The sequence below is a fragment of the Oncorhynchus mykiss genome, chromosome 17 (genome assembly GCF_013265735.2).
Source record: "Oncorhynchus mykiss isolate Arlee chromosome 17, USDA_OmykA_1.1, whole genome shotgun sequence".
NCBI lineage: Eukaryota > Metazoa > Chordata > Actinopteri > Salmoniformes > Salmonidae > Oncorhynchus > Oncorhynchus mykiss.
Window position 1 is genome coordinate 3,834,413 of NC_048581.1, and position 21,506 is coordinate 3,855,918.

At 39.6% G+C, this 21,506-nt stretch overlaps 1 protein-coding gene across 2 annotated transcripts in view; it reads left to right on the plus strand.

The window, feature by feature from the left end:
- Positions 1-3,371: 3,371 nt before the first annotated feature.
- LOC110487310 (zinc finger protein 883) overlaps positions 3,372-21,506 on the plus strand; it is a 50,307-nt gene continuing 32,172 nt past the window's right edge. The window contains exons 1-3 of one of the 2 annotated variants that reach the window (XM_036948672.1): positions 3,372-3,673; positions 10,648-10,771; positions 11,942-15,233. In XM_036948672.1, coding sequence (XP_036804567.1) covers positions 3,665-3,673; positions 10,648-10,771; positions 11,942-13,770 — 1,962 coding nt within the window. In that variant the 5' untranslated portion in view covers positions 3,372-3,664 and the 3' untranslated portion in view covers positions 13,771-15,233. Of the gene's footprint in view, positions 3,674-10,647; positions 10,772-11,941; positions 15,234-21,506 lie in introns of those variants that run through there. The other variant, XM_036948671.1, reaches the window with a different exon arrangement.

Below are 21,506 nucleotides of genomic sequence, written 5' to 3' on the forward strand. Positions count from 1 at the left end.
TGATGGCTAGAACTACGACCAGAGTGATGGCTAGAACTACGACCAGAGTGATGGCTAGAACTACGACCAGAGTGATGGCTAGAACTACGACCAGAGTGATGGCTAGAACTACGACCAGAGTGATGGCTAGAACTACATCCAGAGTGATGGCTAGAACTACATCCAGAGTGATGGCTAGAACTACGACCAGAGTGATGGCTAGAACTACGACCAGAGTGATGTCTAGAACTACATCCAGAGTGATGTCTAGAACTACATCCAGAGTGATGGCTAGAACTACATCCAGAGTGATGGCTAGAACTACGACCAGAGTGATGGCTAGAACTACGACCAGAGTGATGGCTAGAACTACGACCAGAGTGATGGCTAGAACTACGACCAGAGTGATGGCTAGAACTACGACCAGAGTGATGGCTAGAACTACGACCAGAGTGATGGCTAGAACTACGACCAGAGTGATGGCTAGAACTACATCCAGAGTGATGGCTAGAACTACGACCAGAGTGATGGCTGGAACTACATCCAGAGTGATGTGGGACCTTTTTGTTGCATTTCCCCCCCCAAAAATTGTTTTGTATTTTCCTCTACCAGATCTATTGTGTTATTCTCCTACATTCAATTCACATTTCCACAAACTTCATAGTCTTTCCTTTCAAATGGTACCAAGAATATGCATATCCTTGCTTCAGGTCCTGAGCTACAGGCAGTCAGATTTGGGAATGTCATTTTAGGCTAAAATTTCAAAAAAGGGGGCTATCCCTTTTTAACTATGGATCCAATGAAACCTATGAATAAACTATCTATTAATATGGAGCTCTGCTCAGATTAAATACATTACATTATCTATTATTATAGAGCTCTGCTCAGCCTGTAACCATGACATTATCTATTATTATAGAGCTCTGTTCAGCCTGTAAACATGACATTATCTATTATTATGGAGCTCTGCTCAGCCTGTAACCATGACATTATCTATTATTATAGAGCTCTGCTCAGCCTGTAAACATGACATTATCTATTATTACAGAGCTCTGCTCAGCCTGTAAACATGACATTATCTATTATTATAGAGCTCTGTTCAGCCTGTAAACATGACATTATCTATTATTATAGAGCTCTGTTCAGCCTGTAACCATGACATTATCTATTATTATAGAGCTCTGCTCAGCCTGTAAACATGACATTATCTATTATTATAGAGCTCTGCTCAGCCTGTAAACATGACATTATCTATTATTATAGAGCTCTGCTCAGCCTGTAAACATGACATTATCTATTATTATAGAGCTCTGTTCAGCCTGTAAACATGACATTATCTATTATTATAGAGCTCTGTTCAGCCTGTAACCATGACATTATCTATTATTATAGAGCTCTGCTCAGCCTGTAAACATGACATTATCTATTATTATAGAGCTCTGTTCAGCCTGTAAACATGACATTATCTATTATTATAGAGCTCTGTTCAGCCTGTAACCATGACATTATCTATTATTATAGAGCTCTGCTCAGCCTGTAAACATGACATTATCTATTATTATAGAGCTCTGCTCAGCCTGTAAACATGACATTATCTATTATTATAGAGCTCTGCTCAGCCTGTAACCATGACATTATCTATTATTATAGAGCTCTGCTCAGCCTGTAAACATGACATTATCTATTATTACAGAGCTCTGCTCAGCCTGTAAACATGACATTATCTATTATTATAGAGCTCTGTTCAGCCTGTAAACATGACATTATCTATTATTATAGAGCTCTGTTCAGCCTGTAACCATGACATTATCTATTATTATAGAGCTCTGCTCAGCCTGTAAACATGACATTATCTATTATTATAGAGCTCTGCTCAGCCTGTAAACATGACATTATCTATTATTATAGAGCTCTGCTCAGCCTGTAAACATGACATTATCTATTATTATAGAGCTCTGCTCAGCCTATAAACATGACATTATCTATTATTATAGAGCTCTGCTCAGCCTATAAACATGACATGATCTATTATTATAGAGCTCTGCTCAGCCTATAAACATGCCATTATCTGTTATTATAGAGCTCTGATTATGATGCAAGCAAATTTATAGTGTTCAAAAACCATACTAATAGATTGCTTTTTGGAGAAAAAAAATATTGTTGTTACATTTAACATCCTGAAAATGCTGTTATCAAGGTCATTTACTTAGTACAGTGGTCAGATATTCCTGGGGCATGGTCCTAGGGCTCAGGTCCTCCGAGAGAGAGAGAGAAAGAAAGAGAGAATTAGAGAGAGCATATGTGGTCACAAACCTCTCTTTCCCCAGTCAAAATGCAAGCTAAGACCTACCACTCAGATTTAGTTTTTAAACGTAAGCCTATGCAACATTAACCAATTAAAAACAGTTCTGTATCAATGAGGTTTGTGCAGTGGGCTAAAGACCCAATACATTGACACTGCGTATTGGCTCTGCTTGAATTGTCCTGCCAATGTTGTTCTTCTCAGACCATTTTGACATTTTATTTAGAAATTTGAGGTATATGATCAAACTGGTAATAGATCATTTGTTGTATTACTTGACAACTTTTATTATTTTATTTTTTATAAATTATTACTGGACTGATGGCATCTAAAAGTCAGTCTGAGGGGAGGGAGCAGCGGTGAGGATGAATTCTAGAATATACTATATATCCTAGAAACCTGGTTAAACTGTCATTATGACATCATGGATGAATTCTAGAATATCCCATATATCCTAGAAACCTGGTTAAATTATCATTATGACATCATGGATGAATTCTAGAACATACTATATATCCTAGAAACCTGGTTAAACTATCATTATGACAACATGGACGAATTCTAGAATATACCATATATCCTAGGATGGTCTGTGGTTGTGAGGCCGGTTGGACGTACTGCCAAATACACTCAAATGATGTTGGAGGTAGGTTATGGTAGAGAAATTAACATTAAATTATCAAGCCACAGCTCTGGTGGACATTCCTGCAGACAGCATGCCAGTTGCAGGTTCTCTCAAAACTTGATACATCTGTGGCATCATGTTGTGTGACAAAACTACACATTTTAGAGCAGCCTTTTATTATTGTCCTCGGCACAAGGTGCACCTGTGTAATGATCATGCTGTTTAAAAAAACACCTGGATGGATTATTTTGGCAAAAGATAAATGCTCCCTAACAGGGATGTAAATAAATAAGCATTTTGTTGGTATGAAACATGGGACTAACACTTTACATGTTGCATTAATATTTGTGTTCAGTGTAATAACATGCAATTTAAAAATGCATCAAAAGATCTGTGTTTTTTTCCTCCCTATGCGGTTTCAATGCTGTGCACAGTTGTACTGTAATATAGTGCTTCAAAAATCTATAAATTCGCTTGTTATTGGAGGACGACTCTTATTTTGAAAAACATATCCGCCTTTTCTGCGGCCATTTCATGATCTGCGACCAGCGGAATGGTAACGTGAAGGAAATGTTTTCAATGGAACCGGATGTGAAGGCAGGGAGTCGGTCTTTTCTTTCGGGACTTTAGGCAGAGAGTCACAGGTTAGAATAAACTCTACCTCCCTAATCTACAATTCAACAGACTAGGAATAAACATCTCACCTGGTTCACTTGGTCTGAACTCTGCAAACGACCGACCGTAAACGAGTGTCTACAATGAATCAGGTGAGTTAAGATACATGTAAAATATAAATAAAAACACCTCGGCGGCCACGAACGTGGTAACACGTTTCACGGATCTCCGTCGGGTGGTGACACATTTATTTAACTTATAGCACAGTTTCATTTATTGTTTAATTAATTTTGCTTTACTAAGTATTGTTTACATCGTTTCATATCTCGTTGCTCTTCCCGAACGGTAATAATGGCCGTGAATTGCTGAATGGAAGATTGCTAAAGTAGGCCGCAGCAAAGCCTTGGATTTTCCTGAACGAGCTACCAACTGGAGAGCCGGGCATATTTGTCTGCTCCTGACACGGTTAAGGTTAATTTGGTCTGCACAATATCAGAATCAAGGTCTTTCAGGAGCAGACATATGTCCAGGTCTCCAGTCGGTAGCTCGTTTAGGAAAATCCAATGTTTTGCTGCGGCCAACAGTTAAGTTAATTTGGTCTGTAGACCTACTGTAGTATACTATAATTAGCCTGAATGGATAGGTCTACTATAGTATACTATAATTAGTCTGGTTAGTTAGGTCTACTGTAGTATACTATAATTAGTCTGGTTAATTAGGTCTACTGTAGTATACTATAATTAGTCTGGTTAGTTAGGTCTACTGTAGTATACTATAATTAGTCTGGTTAGTTAGGTCTACTGTAGTATATTATAATTAGTCTGGTTAGTAGTATACTATAATTAGTCTGAATGGATAGGTCTACTGTAGTATACTATAATTAGTCTGAATGGATAGGTCTACTGTAGTATACTATAATTAGTCTGGTTAGTTAGGTCTACTGTAGTATACTATAATTAGTCTGGTTAGATAGGTCTACTGTAGTATACTATAATTAGTCTGGTTAGATAGGTCTACTGTAATATACTATAATTAGTCTGGTTAGTTAGGTCTACTGTAGTATACTATAATTAGTCTGGTTAGTTAGGCCTACTGTAGTATACTATAATTAGTCTGAATGGATAGACCTACTGTAGTATACTATAATTCGTCTGGTTAGTTAGGTCTACTGTAGTATACTATAATTAGTATGAATGGATAGACCTACTGTAGTATACTATAATTAGTCTGGTTAGATAGGTCTACTGTAGTATACTATAATTAGTCTGGTTAGTTAGGTCTACTGTAGTATACTATAATTAGTCTGGTTAGTTAGACCTACTGTAGTATACTATAATTAGTCTGAATGGATAGACCTACTGTAGTATACTATAATTAGTCTGGTTAGTTAGACCTACTGTATTATACTATACAGTGGGGCAAAAAAGTATTTAGTCAGCCACCAATTGTGCAAGTTCTCCCACTTAAAAAGATGGGAGAGGCCTGTAATGTTCATCATACGTACACTTCAACTATGACAGACAAAATGAGCAGATGTATTTTTTTTAGAAAATCACATTTTTGAATTTATTTGCAAATTATGGTGGAAAATAAGTATCAATGCCTTTCTTAAAATCAATACACAGAAATATATATTTTTAAACCTGCATATTTAGCTAAAAGAAATCCAGGTCAGCAGGCAATATTAACCAGGTGAAATGTCACTTCTCTTGCATTCATTGGTATATGCTGCGAACTAAATTTGCCAGAATTTTACGCAATTATGGCATTTAAAAAAAAAAAAAAAAAAAAAAATATTTCACCTTTATTTAACCAGGTAGGCTAGTTGAGAACAAGTTCTCATTTACAACTGCGACCTGGCCAAGATAAAGCATAGCAATGTGACACATACAACAACACAGAGTTACACATGGAATAAACAAAACATACAGTCAATAATACAGTAGAACAAAAGAAAACAAAAAGTCTAAATACAGTGAGTGCAAATGAGGTAAGTTAAGGAAATAAATATGCCATGGTGGCGAAGTAATTACAATATAGCAATTAAACACTGGAATGGTAGATGTTCAGAAGATGAATGTGCAAGTAGAGATACTGGGGTGCAAAGGAGCAAGATAAATAAATACAGTATGGGGATGAGGTAGATTGATGGGCTGTGCACAGGTGCAGTGATCTGTGAGCTGCTCTGACATCTGGTACTTAAAGCTAGTGAGGGAGATATGAGTCTCCAGCTTCAGAGATTTTGCAGTTCGTTCCAGTCATTGGCAGCAGAGAACTGGAAGGAAAGACGACCAAAGGAGGAATTGGCTTTGGGGGTGACCAGTGAGATATACCTGCTGAAGCGCGTGCTGCTATGGCGACCAGTGAGCTGATTTAAGGCGGGGCTTTACCTAGCAGAGACTTGTAGATAACCTGTAGCCAGTGGGTTTGGCGACGAGTATGAAGCGAGGGCCAACCAACGAGAGCGTACAGGTTGCAATGGTGGGTAGTGTATGGGTCTTTGGTGACAAAACGGATGGCACTGTGATAGACTGCATCCAATTGGTTGAGTAGAGTGTTGGAGGCTATTTTATAGATGACATAACCGAAGTCGAGGATCGGTAGGATGGTCAATTTTACGAGGGTATGTTTTGCATTTAGTTTTACTTGTGTTTAAGAGCAGTTGGAGGCCACTGAAGGAGAGTTGTATGGCATTGAAGCTCATCTGGAGGTTATTTAACACAGTGTCCAAAGAGGGGCCAGAAGTATACAGAATGGTGTCGTCTGCGTAGAGGTGGATCAGAGAATCACCAGCAGCAAGAGCGACATCATTGATGTATACAGAGAAGAGAGTCAGCCCGAGAATTGAACCCTGTGGCACCCCCATAGAGACTGCCAGACGTCCAGAGAACAGGCCCCCCGATTTGACACACTGAACTCTATCAGAGAAGTTGTTGGTAAACCAGGCATGGCAATCATTTGAGAAACCAAGGCTATCGAGTCTGCAAATAAGAATGTGGTGATTGACAGTCGAAAGCCTTGGCCAGGTCGATGAATACGGCTGCACAGTAATGTTTCTTATCGATGGCAGTTATGATGTCGTTTAGGACCTTGAGCGTGGCTGAGGTGCACCCATGACCAGCTCTGAAACCAGATTGCATAGCGGAGAAGGTACGGTGGGATTCGAAATGGTCGGTAATCTGTTTGTTAACTTGGCTTTCGAAGACCTTAGAAAGACAGGGTAGGATAGATATGTCTGTAGCAGTTTGGGTCTAGAGTGTCATAATATTGACGGTTGTACAATGTAACAGCAATATTTACACTTAGGGATGCCACCCGTTAGATAAAATACGGAACGGTTCCGAATTTCACTGAAATAATAAACGCTTTTTTTTCTCGAAATTATAGTTTCAGGAATCGATTATTCATTATTAATGACCTATGGCTCGTATTTCAGTGTGTTATTATGTTATAATTAAGTCTATGATTTGTTATTTGATAGAGCAGTCTGACTGAGCGGTGGTAGTCATAAACAGCTCAATGCACAGCATTCGAATAGTCCTATATGGGTTCCTGGTTCGAGCCCAGCTAGGAGCGAGGAGAGGGACGGAAAAGCTATACTGTTACACTGGCAATACTAAAGTGCCTATAAGATCATCCAATAGTCAAACGTATATGAAGTACAAATGGTATAGAGAGAAATAGTCCTATAATTCCTATAATAACTACAACCTAAAACCTCTTACCTTGGAATATTGGAATATTGAAGTCTCATGTTAAAAGGAACCACCAGCTTTCATATGTTCTGAGCAAGGAACTTAAATGTTAGCTTTTTTACATGGCACATATTGCACTTTTACTTTCTTCTCCAACACTGTGCTTTTGCATTATTGAAACCAAATTGAACATGTTTCATTATTTATTTGAGGCTAAATTGATTTTATTGATGTATTATATTAAGTTAAAATAAGTGTTCATTCAGTATTGTTGTAATTATTGTTGTAATTGTCATTATTACAAATAAATAAATAATAATCGGCCGATTTAATTGGTATCGGACTTTTTGGGTCCTCCAATAATCGGTATCGGCGTTGAAAAATCATAGTTGGTCGACCTCTAGTATGCCGGGTATGATTAGGTGTCTGAGATGTGTGCCAGTTGTTCAAACAGACAGCTCGGTGCATTCAGCTTGTCAACACCTCTCACAAATACAAGCAGTGATGCATCTCTCCTCTACTTTGAGCCAGGAGAAATTGACATGCATATCATTGTTAGTTCTCCGTGTACATTTAAGGGCCAGCCGTGCTGCTCTGTTCTGAGTCAATTGTAACTTTAAGTTCCTCTTTGTGGCACCTGACCACATGACTGGACAGCAGTCCAGATGCAACATAACTAGGGTCTGTACGACCTACCTTGTTGATTGCGTTATACCGGATCCGGTATATTTGTCATCAGCAACGCTGAATAGCATAGCGCAACAGTCAAATAATATTACTAGAAAATATTCATGAAATCACAAGTGAAATATAGCGAAACACAGCTTAGCCTTTTGTTAATCACCCTGTTGTCTCAGATTTTGAAATTATGCTTAACAACGAAAGCAATACAAGCGTTTGTATAAGTTTAACGATATCAGAGCAAAACAATAAGTACACCTAGCATCAGATAACTTGGTCACGAAAATCAGAAAAGCAATCAAATTAATCGTTTACCTTTGATGATCTTCGGATGTTTTCACTCACGAGACTCCCAGTTAGACAACAAATGTTCCTTTTGTTCCATAAAGATATTTTTTATATCCAAATACCTCCGTTAGTTTGGTGCGTTATGCCCAGGAATCCACCGGAAAGAGCGGTCACGACAACGCAGTTTTTCAAATATCTATTCGATAATATATCAACTGGGACAGTTGGCTTTTCACTAGGACCGGGAGTAACAATGGCCGCCTCTCTCTTTTGCGCACAAATCACTCAGAGCCCCCACCTGTCCGCTTACGCAATGTGGTCGCTCACGCTCATTCTTCAAAATAAAAGCCTGAAACTATGTCTAAAGGCTGTTGACACCTTAGGGAAGCCACAGAAAAAGGAATCTGGTTGATATCCCTTTCAATGGTCAATAGGGATGCATAGGAATACAGGCGTTTCAAGATGAGTCACTTCCTGATTGGATTTTTCTCAGGCTTTCGCCTGCAATATCAGTTCTGTTATACTCACAGACAATATTTTGACAGTTTTGGAAACTTTGGAGTGTTTTCTATCCTAAACTGTGGATTATATGTATATTCTAGCATCTGGTCCTGAGAAATAGGCTGTTTACTTTGGGAACGTTATTTTTCCAAACATAAAAATAGTGCCCCCTAGCTTCAAGAGGTTAACTGATGATAGCACCAGCAGTAAACAAAGGGGTTATCATATTTCAACCCTGCAGGCGCTACACAAAACGCTGAAATAAAATAGAAAACATGCATTACTTTTGACGAGCTACTTTTGTTGGCACTCCAATATGTCCCATAAACATCACAAATGGTCCTTTTGTTCGATTAATTCCGATTAATTCCGTCCATATATATCCAAAATGTCAATTTATATATTTTTGATCCAGAAAAAACAGCTTACAAAAAACGCAACTACAAAATATTTAAAAAAGTTGCCTATGAACTTTGCCAAAATATTTAAAACTACTTTTGTAATACAACTTTCGGTATTTTTAAACTTCAATAATCGATCAAATTGTAGACGGGTCTTTCTGTGTTCAATACAGGAATGAAAACAAACCAGTGATACTTTTCACGTCTTGCGCAACTCTCAACAGTGTCCCCAGTTCCTAGTTGGCCTACTTCTTCATTGCACAAAGGAATAACCTCAACCAAATTCCAAAGACTGGTGACATCCAGTGGAAGCGGTAGGAACTAAAACAGGTTCCTAAGAAATATCCCTTGGCAATGACAACTCAGGGAACAGAGAGAGGGGGAAAAATAATTCTGAACAGTTAGTCCTCGGGGTTTTGCCTGCTACATAAGTTCTGTAATACCCACAGACATGATTCAAACAGTTCTAGAAACTTTAGTGTTTTCTATCCAAATCTATGAATGATATGCATATCTTATATTCTTGCCATGAGTAGCAGGAAGTTGAAATTTGGCACGCTATTTATCCAAAAATTTAAAAAAAAAGTGTAGCAGCGATTTCAATTCCCGTTGGTAGAGGACGTGTGTAGTGTTGTCATACATAGACACACAGTCTTTACTCAGAGCCAGTGGCAGGTCATTAGTAAAGACCGTTTTTTTCAAAGGGGCCTAGACAACTGCCCTGGGGAATTCCGAATTCTACCTGGATTATGTTGGCGAGGGAATTCCATTAAAGAACACTCTCTGTGTTCTGTTAGACAGAACTCTCGATCCACAATATAGCAGGGAAGCCATAACAGCTTTTTCCCGGCAGCAGATTATGATTGATAATGGCAAAAGCTGCACTAAAGTCGAATATAACGGCTCCCACAAGCTTCTTATCGTCAATTTGTTTCAGCCAATCATCAGTCACTTGTGTCAGTGCTGTACATGTTGAATGCCCCCCTCCCTGTAAGAAAGTTAGTTGTTAATTTTTTTATCTGTGAAATGGCATCTGGTCAACAAAAAAAAAAAAAAAACAGAAGTTTACTAAGGGTTGGTAGCAGGCTGATTGGTCGGCTGTTTGAGCCTGTAGTGGATGCTTTGCGATGGCTAATAGGAGTGGCACTATGATCCTCATTTTCATTTTCCATCCAAGTTTCCAAGACCCAGGTGGCTTGTCGTTGTTGATAAGCAATAGTTGCTTCACCTCTCACTTTACTGAATTTAAAATTACAATGCTTTCATAATTTGGTCAGTTATTCATTTTTGTGTAGTTTCAGAATTTGTTGCTATCATGTCCAAGTTTGCACGTGTTGCCAGCTCCTCCCAACTACTTGGAGATATCAGTGGGTTTTGTGTGGACTGAGCCATCTGATTTAATGAATGAAGGATCTGAGTTCGCCTTTTTGCCTAAATTTTCATTTTATATATATATATATAACGTTGTTAGTCGCAAGAATTTTGTTTAAGAATTTAAAGAGAGGGATTATTGTTTTGTACCAATATGACAACACTCCTCCTCTCTTTTTGGGGTAACAGGAAACACTCTCCCCCCTACCCCTCCCGGAGTCCCCGGGTTGTACCTCTCCTGGTAACACCTTACTGCTGGGTCTGAAGAGGTTGTCTGTGCTGCTGGTCGACTACAGGAAAACGCCGGAGCTAAGTGGGTTCATGCTGTTATATAAATGTATTTTGGGACACTCCCTGGATGTCATTAATTGCCACTAAATACAATCTGTTTAAAAGATGTACAATTATTATTTTTTAAATCACCTTTATTTAACCAGGTTGGCTAGTTTACAACTGCGACATGGCCAAGATAAAGCAAAGCAGTGCGACACAAACAACAACACACATGGAATAAACAAGAGTCAAAAACACAATAGGAAAAAAGTCTATATACAGTGAGTGCAAATGGCGTTAGGAGGTAAGGCAATAAACAGGCCATAGTAGCGAAGTAATTACAATATAGCAAATTAACACTGGAGGGATATATGTGCAGATGATGATGTGCAAGTAGAAATACTGGTGTGCAAAAGAGCAGAAAGGTAAATATAAACAATATGGAGATGAGGTAGGTAGATTGGGTTTACAGATGGGCTATGTTAGCTGCTCGGATAGCTGATGTTTAAAGTTTGTGAGAGACATATAAGCTGGAGACAGCATATAAGACATATAAACATATAAGTCTCCAGCTTCGATTTTTGCAATTCGTTTCAGTCATTGTCAGCAGAGAACTGGAAGGAAAGGCAGCCAAAGGAGTTATTGGCTTTGGCGATTACCAGTGCGATATACCTGCTGGAGCGCGTGCTGTGGTATGAGTGTTGCAATGGTGACCAGTGAGCTAAGGCGGAGCTTTACCTAGCATAGACTTATAGATGACCTGGAGCCAGTGGGTCTGGCGATGAATATGTAGCGAGGGCCAGCCGACTAGAGCATACAGGTCGCAGTGGTGGGTGGTATAAGGGGTTTTGGTGACAAAACGGATGGCACTGTGATAGACTGCATCCAGTTTGCTGAGTCGAGTATTGGAAGCTATTTTGTAAATGACGTCGAGGACCGGTAGGATAGTCAGTTTTACGAGGGTATGTTTGGCGGCGTGAGTGAAGGAGGCTTTGTTGCGAAGCAGATTCTAGATTTAATAAATCAATATATTTAGGAATGTAGAATCATTACAACCCTACACCCTTGGATACATTGACAATTTGAAGATTTAACGCAATTTTACATTGAAGATTTTAATTGCTAAAATTCGGTTACAAGAGTGTGAAAAGCTGGGCCTAAATCTGGCTTCGATATGAAGGAACCATAACGGTCTGTCTTTTCTTCACAGGGGACAGTCCTAACCGTCACTCTCTCGGTAGAAGGGGCTTGTCATCTGGGCAGGCAAAACATCATGATGCTGTCGAGGCAGAGAAAAGTGTCTCAAGATCAGAACACCTCAAGAAACAACAGCTGAGACCCACGAGGAAGAAACCTCACTGCTGCTCTGACTGTGGAAAGAGTTACACCTCTAAAGTAAACCTTAGAGGACACCAGAGAATTCATACTGGAGAGAAACCTCACTGCTGCGCCCAGTGTGGAGCTAGCCTCTCCTCTGCCAGTGCACTGGAAGGACACATGCGGATTCACACTGGACAAAAACCGTACCAGTGCTCAGAATGTGGGCAGAGATTTACATACTCCAGTGGTTTACGGGTACATGAGAGAATAAAACACACCGGCGAAAAACCACACTGTTGCTCTGACTGCGGGAAGAGATTTGCTACATCACAAAGCTTAAAAGCTCACTGGCGGATTCACACTGGAGAGAGACCGTTCCACTGCTCTGAGTGTGGGAAGAGTTTCACAGAAGCCTCGGCACTGTCTGAACACAAACGAATACACACAGGAGAAAAGCCTCACCACTGTGAGCAGTGCGGAGGAAGCTTTTCCTCCGCTAAGTTACTCAGAATACATCATAGGATTCACACAGGGGAGAAACCTTACCATTGTGCTGACTGTGGGAAAAGCTTCAGACTGATTTGTACTTTAAGATGTCACCAGCTAAGACATACTGGAGAGAAGCCCCACCAATGTACTGAGTGCGGGAAAAGGTTTGCTGTTAAGACTGGACTCTTGCGACATAACATAGTGCACACTGGAGAGAAAGGATACCAATGCCCACAGTGTGGCAAGAAGCTAGGATCATCTCATTCTCTAGAGCAGCATAAGCGAACGCACACTGGACAGAAACCCTTCCACTGTTCCCACTGTAAGTTAAGCTTTGCCACTAATTCAGCCCTGTACAAACACCAGAGAATTCACACAGGCGAGAAGCCACACAGCTGCAATGTTTGCCAGAGGAGTTTTGGACGGTCGGATCACCTGAAAATTCACATGCAAATTCACACAGGAGAAAAGCCCTACCACTGCTCTAAGTGCGAGCTGAGTTTCACTAACAACAGATCTCTGAAAGAACATGAGGTCAGACACACAGAAGATAAACCTCACTGCTGCTCCCAGTGCGGTGCTGGTCTCTCCTCTGCCAGGGCACTGGAAGAACACATGCGGATTCACACTGGAGAGAAACCATACGAGTGCTCTGAATGTGGGCAGAAGTTTGCACATAGAACCAGTCTTGGGACACACCGAAGAATACACACAGGAGCAAAACCCTATCAGTGCTCTGACTGCAAGAAGAGCTTTTCAAGACGTGATTCTTTAAATAGTCACAAGTTCACACATTCAGAGAAGAAGATGTACCATTGCTCTCAGTGTGAGTCGAGCTGCACAACGCCAGGTGCATTGAAGAAACACCAGCTTATTCACACTGGAGAGAAGCCTTACCACTGCTCTCACTGTGACAAGAGCTTCCTTTGGCAACAGTCTCTCAAAGGACACGAGCGTAGTCACAAGGGAGAGAAACCGTTCTCTTGCTCAGACTGCGGGAACAACTTTTCCACAATGGCAACCTTGCGAATTCACCAGCGAAGACACACAGGAGAGAGGCCATACCAATGCCCTTTCCCTGACTGTGGGAAGAGTTTTGCCCAGGCCTTTGCTTTTAAAGTCCACAAGAGAAGGCACACAGGAAAGAAGCCGCACCTCTGTGATCAGTGTGGGAAGAGTTTTGTCACGTCGGGTGACTTTCAATCTCACCAGCAAACTCACTCCAAATAGAAGCCTTACTGCTGCACAGCCTGTGGACTTAGTTTTTCAAGATCTGATTCCTTAAAGATTCACCAGAGAGTCCACACAGGAGGGAGGCCGTACAGCTGCTAAGAGTGTGACAAGAGTTACACCTTGAAGGGTCACCTTACTAGACACCAGCTGACACACAGAGAAACCTCACCACTGCTCTGACTGTGGGAGTTTTATTCTCTCAGGCAACCTATAAAATAAACACCCGAGAGAAACCTTACCACTGCTCTGACTGTGGGGAAATGCTTTACCACTGTTTTTCTAATATGTAAAAAAAAAAAAAAAAAAAACTATTTTTTTTTATACAATTATAAAACGTATATTAGAAAAAATATATATTTACCAGATTTAGTTTGTTATTAATAGTTTGATTATATACTTAACTAATAGTAAGAAATGTATGTTATTTTTAAATATCTGTGTGAACTGAGAGGAGCCTAAAATCCAATAGATAAGTTGTGGTTAGATGTAACCCAGATGAGGAGAACCTGGAGGAGTAGAACAAACCCCCCCCCCCCCCCCCCCCCCCCCAGTGCAGATGACCACAGGATAAACCCAAAGTGGCTTATGGTGACCCAATCTGCAGGGGAGGGGTGGAAAAAGCATTTGCCTGGAAAGTTTTGGCTGCTCTGCCCAACAGTCAAGAGTGTTGGGCTTGAACTAGTCTTTCATTATTGCAATAATTAATCAATATTAAATAAAGATGATTGTTTGAAGAAATGACTTCAATCTCTCTCGGTATGAATGTCCATTTACATTTTTTTGGGGTGACGAGGAGGAAACTTCACACCTGTTGACCGCTCCTGAAGATCTGGGTAAACTGTGCCCAGGGAATCAGAAAGTGGGATCTCAGGGAAAACCATACTCATTATTGAGCAGTTGCCTGAGATCTGAGAGGTAGCGTGCGCGGGTGGATGCCAGATCTCCGACACGGTCCAAGCCTACCTCAGTTACTATCTGTCCGATAAGTGATGAAATTATAAAAAAAAGAAATGCCCCTGTTGAGGTTACGCTCAGAGCGAGGTCTTCCTTCAGAGGGCCACAGCTGACGTAAACTAGCAGGACTCCATTGATAAGTGTTCTTAAATGTGGTATCCTTGGGCATGATTGTTAATTAGCCTAAGTCCAGATCCGTGGTACTGAGTTGATCACAGTAGGACTGGTGAGGTTCATGTGGAGTCAAGGACTAGTGTGTGTGGGTGATCTTGCGAGAGAGAGAGAGAGAGAACTCGGCTTGGTGAAGTTCAAATTATAATGTGTAATGTTTTGATCAAATGTTTGATAAATGAGGTAATAGGTTACTATTGTTTAGGTGTTATTCCCTGTGTTTGTGATATGTGAGTTGTGTGAGGTTGGAAATACGCGTTCATCTGAAGTTTGTGATAAAGTATAGAAATGTGTATAATTAGACTAAAATAAATAAAACATGTGTTTTAAGTTTCTATACGTCGAGCTGAGTCGTAGGGATAAAGGGAAGTCATTGGAAACACACTGAATGTGAGTAACTAAGAATTCCTACATTTATGTATTGATTCTGTGACAATATAGATACAATTTAAAAAAAAAAAAAAATTGATTACTAGAGATTTGTTAATGGAAATACTAATAATATGCAACCCTGAACACTCATACGTCAGGGGTGAACAAATTATTCTGAGAGGTTCAGAACGGTCCCTTTTTAAGGATAATTTGATAGAGGTAAGGTTAAAATATGCAACCCTGAACACGTCAGGGGTGAACAAATTATTCTGAGCGGCCCCTTTAAGGATAATTTGATAGAGCCAAGGTTAAAAGGATAATTTGATAGAGCTAAGGTTAAAAGGATAATTTGATAGAGGTTAAAAGCTTTAGATGTCTAAACGCTTATTTGATTTTCTACATCCAGGTAATACATATAGAGAACTGCCCATAAAGGCCTGAAAAATTATTTTTTTTGCAGTAAGAGATTAGTTGCTGTATTTATTGAATAAATCCGAGCGAATTAAAGTTGGAATTTCCACTAGACTTATATAACGTAGTAGTACAAAGCCTGACTTACATAACGTAGTAGTACAAAGCCTGACTAGTAGTAGAAAGCCTGACTAGCATAACGTAGTAGTACAAAGCCTGACTAGTAGTACAAAGCCTGACTTACATAACGTAGTAGTACAAAGCCTGACGAGTAGTACAAAGCCTGACTTACATAACGTAGTAGTACAAAGCCTGACTAGTAGTACAAAGCCTGACTTACATAACGTAGTAGTACAAAGCCTGACTAGTAGTACAAAGCCTGACTTACATAACGTAGTAGTACAAAGCCTGACTAGTAGTACAAAGCCTGACTAGCATAACGTAGTAGTACAAAGCCTGACTTAAATAACGTAGTAGTACAAAGCCTGACTTAAATAACGTAGTAGTACAAAGCCTGACTTACATAACGTAGTAGTACAAAGCCTGACTAGTAGTACAAAGCCTGACTAGTAGTACAAAGCCTGACTAGTAGTACAAAGCCTGACTTACATAACGTAGTAGTACAAAGCCTGACTAGTAGTACAAAGCCTGACTTACATAACGTAGTAGTACAAAGCCTGACTTGTAGTACAAAGCCTGACTAGTAGTACAAAGCCTGACTTACATAACGTAGTAGTACAAAGCCTGACTAGTAGTACAAAGCCTGACTTACATAACGTAGTAGTACAAAGCCTGACTAGTAGTACAAAGCCTGACTTATATAACGTAGTAGTACAAAGCCTGACTAGTAGTACAAAGCCTGACTTACATAACGTAGTAGTACAAAGCCTGACTAGTAGTACAAAGCCTGACTAGTAGTACAAAGCCTGACTTAAATAACGTAGTAGTACAAAGCCTGACTTAAATAACGTAGTAGTACAAAGCCTGACTTACATAACGTAGTAGTACAAAGCCTGACTAGTAGTACAAAGCCTGACTTACATAACGTAGTAGTACAAAGCCTGACTTACATAACGTAGTCGTACAAAGCCTGACTAGTAGTACAAAGCCTGACTTACATAACGTAGTAGTACAAAGCCTGACTAGTAGTACAAAGCCTGACTTAAATAACGTAGTAGTACAAAGCCTGACTAGTAGTACAAAGCCTGACTTACATAACGTAGTAGTACAAAGCCTGACTTACATAACGTAGTAGTACAAAGCCTGACTAGTAGTACAAAGCCTGACCTAAATAACGTAGTAGTACAAAGCCTGACTTACATAACCTAGTAGTACAAAGCCTGACTTAAATAACGTAGTAGTACAAAGCCTGACTAGTAGTACAAAGCCTGACTAGTAGTACAAAGCCTGACTTAAATAACGTAGTAGTACAAAGCCTGACTAGTAGTACAAAGCCTGACTAGTAGTACAAAGCCTGACTTAAATAACGTAGTAATACAAAGCCTGACTAGTAGTACAAAGCCTGACTTACATAACGTAGTAGTACAAAGCCTGACTTACATAACGTAGTAGTACAAAGCCTGACTAGTAGTACAAAGCCTGACTTACATAACGTAGTAGTACAAAGCCTGACTTACATAACGTAGTCGTACAAAGCCTGACTAGTAGTACAAAGCCTGACTTACATAACGTAGTAGTACAAAGCCTGACTAGTAGTACAAAGCCTGACTTAAATAACGTAGTAGTACAAAGCCTGACTAGTAGTACAAAGCCTGACTTACATAACGTAGTAGTACAAAGCCTGACTTACATAACGTAGTAGTACAAAGCCTGACTAGTAGTACAAAGCCTGACCTAAATAACGTAGTAGTACAAAGCCTGACTTACATAACGTAGTAGTACAAAGCCTGACTAGTAGTAGTACAAAGCCTGACTTGTATAACGTAGTAGTACAAAGCCTGACTAGTAGTACAAAGCCTGACTTACATAACGTAGTAATACAAAGCCTGACTAGTAGTACAAAGCCTGACTTACATAACGTAGTAGTACAAAGCCTGACTAGTAGTACAAAGCCTGACTTACATAACGTAGTAGTACAAAGCCTGACTAGTAGTACAAAGCCTGACTTACATAACGTAGTAGTACAAAGCCTGACTAGTAGTACAAAGCCTGACTTAAATAACGTAGTAGTACAAAGCCTGACTAGTAGTACAAAGCCTGACTTAAATAACGTAGTAGTACAAAGCCTGACTAGTAGTACAAAGCCTGACTTACATAACGTAGTAGTACAAAGCCTGACTTACATAACGTAGTAGTACAAAGCCTGACTAGTAGTACAAAGCCTGACCTAAATAACGTAGTAGTACAAAGCCTGACTTACATAACCTAGTAGTACAAAGCCTGACTTAAATAACGTAGTAGTACAAAGCCTGACTAGTAGTACAAAGCCTGACTAGTAGTACAAAGCCTGACTTAAATAACGTAGTAGTACAAAGCCTGACTAGTAGTACAAAGCCTGACTAGTAGTACAAAGCCTGACTTAAATAACGTAGTAATACAAAGCCTGACTAGTAGTACAAAGCCTGACTTACATAACGTAGTAGTACAAAGCCTGACTTACATAACGTAGTAGTACAAAGCCTGACTAGTAGTACAAAGCCTGACTTACATAACGTAGTAGTACAAAGCCTGACTTACATAACGTAGTCGTACAAAGCCTGACTAGTAGTACAAAGCCTGACTTACATAACGTAGTAGTACAAAGCCTGACTAGTAGTACAAAGCCTGACTTAAATAACGTAGTAGTACAAAGCCTGACTAGTAGTACAAAGCCTGACTTACATAACGTAGTAGTACAAAGCCTGACTTACATAACGTAGTAGTACAAAGCCTGACTAGTAGTACAAAGCCTGACCTAAATAACGTAGTAGTACAAAGCCTGACTTACATAACGTAGTAGTACAAAGCCTGACTAGTAGTAGTACAAAGCCTGACTTGTATAACGTAGTAGTACAAAGCCTGACTAGTAGTACAAAGCCTGACTTACATAACGTAGTAATACAAAGCCTGACTAGTAGTACAAAGCCTGACTTACATAACGTAGTAGTACAAAGCCTGACTAGTAGTACAAAGCCTGACTTACATAACGTAGTAGTACAAAGCCTGACTAGTAGTACAAAGCCTGACTTACATAACGTAGTAGTACAAAGCCTGACTAGTAGTACAAAGCCTGACTTAAATAACGTAGTAGTACAAAGCCTGACTAGTAGTACAAAGCCTGACTTACATAACGTAGTAGTACAAAGCCTGACTTACATAACGTAGTAGTACAAAGCCTGACTAGTAGTACAAAGCCTGACCTAAATAACGTAGTAGTACAAAGCCTGACTTACATAACGTAGTAGTACAAAGCCTGACTAGTACTAGTACAAAGCCTGACTTGTATAACGTAGTAGTACAAAGCCTGACTAGTAGTACAAAGCCTGACTTACATAACGTAGTAATACAAAGCCTGACTAGTAGTACAAAGCCTGACTTACATAACGTAGTAGTACAAAGCCTGACTAGTAGTACAAAGCCTGACTTACATAACGTAGTAGTACAAAGCCTGACTTACATAACGTAGTAGTACAAAGCCTGACTAGTAGTACAAAGCCTGACCTAAATAACGTAGTAGTACAAAGCCTGACTTACATAACCTAGTAGTACAAAGCCTGACTTAAATAACGTAGTAGTACAAAGCCTGACTAGTAGTACAAAGCCTGACTAGTAGTACAAAGCCTGACTTAAATAACGTAGTAGTACAAAGCCTGACTAGTAGTACAAAGCCTGACTAGTAGTACAAAGCCTGACTTAAATAACGTAGTAATACAAAGCCTGACTAGTAGTACAAAGCCTGACTTACATAACGTAGTAGTACAAAGCCTGACTTACATAACGTAGTAGTACAAAGCCTGACTAGTAGTACAAAGCCTGACTTACATAACGTAGTAGTACAAAGCCTGACTTACATAACGTAGTCGTACAAAGCCTGACTAGTAGTACAAAGCCTGACTTACATAACGTAGTAGTACAAAGCCTGACTAGTAGTACAAAGCCTGACTTAAATAACGTAGTAGTACAAAGCCTGACTAGTAGTACAAAGCCTGACTTACATAACGTAGTAGTACAAAGCCTGACTTACATAACGTAGTAGTACAAAGCCTGACTAGTAGTACAAAGCCTGACCTAAATAACGTAGTAGTACAAAGCCTGACTTACATAACGTAGTAGTACAAAGCCTGACTAGTAGTAGTACAAAGCCTGACTTGTATAACGTAGTAGTACAAAGCCTGACTAGTAGTACAAAGCCTGACTTACATAACGTAGTAATACAAAGCCTGACTAGTAGTACAAAGCCTGACTTACATAACGTAGTAGTACAAAGCCTGACTAGTAGTACAAAGCCTGACTTACATAACGTAGTAGTACAAAGCCTGACTAGTAGTACAAAGCCTGACTTACATAACGTAGTAGTACAAAGCCTGACTAGTAGTACAAAGCCTGACTTAAATAACGTAGTAGTACAAAGCCTGACTAGTAGTACAAAGCCTGACTTACATAACGTAGTAGTACAAAGCCTGACTTACATAACGTAGTAGTACAAAGCCTGACTAGTAGTACAAAGCCTGACCTAAATAACGTAGTAGTACAAAGCCTGACTTACATAACGTAGTAGTACAAAGCCTGACTAGTACTAGTACAAAGCCTGACTTGTATAACGTAGTAGTACAAAGCCTGACTAGTAGTACAAAGCCTGACTTACATAACGTAGTAATACAAAGCCTGACTAGTAGTACAAAGCCTGACTTACATAACGTAGTAGTACAAAGCCTGACTAGTAGTACAAAGCCTGACTTACATAACGTAGTAGTACAAAGCCTGACTAGTAGTACAAAGCCTGACTTAAATAACGTAGTAGTACAAAGCCTGACTAGTAGTACAAAGCCTGACTTACATAACGTAGTAGTACAAAGCCTGACTAGTAGTACAAAGCCTGACTTAAATAACGTAGTAGTACAAAGCCTGACTTAAATAACGTAGTAGTACAAAGCCTGACTTACATAACGTAGTAGTACAAAGCCTGACTTACATAACCTAGTAGTACAAAGCCTGACTAGTAGTACAAAGCCTGACTAGTAGTACAAAGCCTGACTTAAATAACGTAGTAGTACAAAGCCTGACTAGTAGTACAAAGCCTGACTAGTAGTACAAAGCCTGACTTAAATAACGTAGTAGTACAAAGCCTGACTAGTAGTACAAAGCCTGACTAGTAGTACAAAGCCTGACTTAAATAACGTAGTAATACAAAGCCTGACTAGTAGTACAAAGCCTGACTTACATAACGTAGTAGTACAAAGCCTGACTTACATAACGTAGTAGTACAAAGCCTGACTAGTAGTACAAAGCCTGACTTACATAACGTAGTAGTACAAAGCCTGACTAGTAGTACAAAGCCTGACTTACATAACATAGTAGTACAAAGCCTGACTAGTAGTACAAAGCCTGACTTACATAACGTAGTAGTACAAAGCCTGACTTACATAACGTAGTAGTACAAAGCCTGACTTACATAACATAGTCGTACAAAGCCTGACTAGTAGTACAAAGCCTGACTTACATAACGTAGTAGTACAAAGCCTGACTAGTAGTACAAAGCCTGACTAGTAGTACAAAGCCTGACTTAAATAACGTAGTAGTACAAAGCCTGACTAGTAGTACAAAGCCTGACTTACATAACGTAGTAGTACAAAGCCTGACTTACATAACGTAGTAGTACAAAGCCT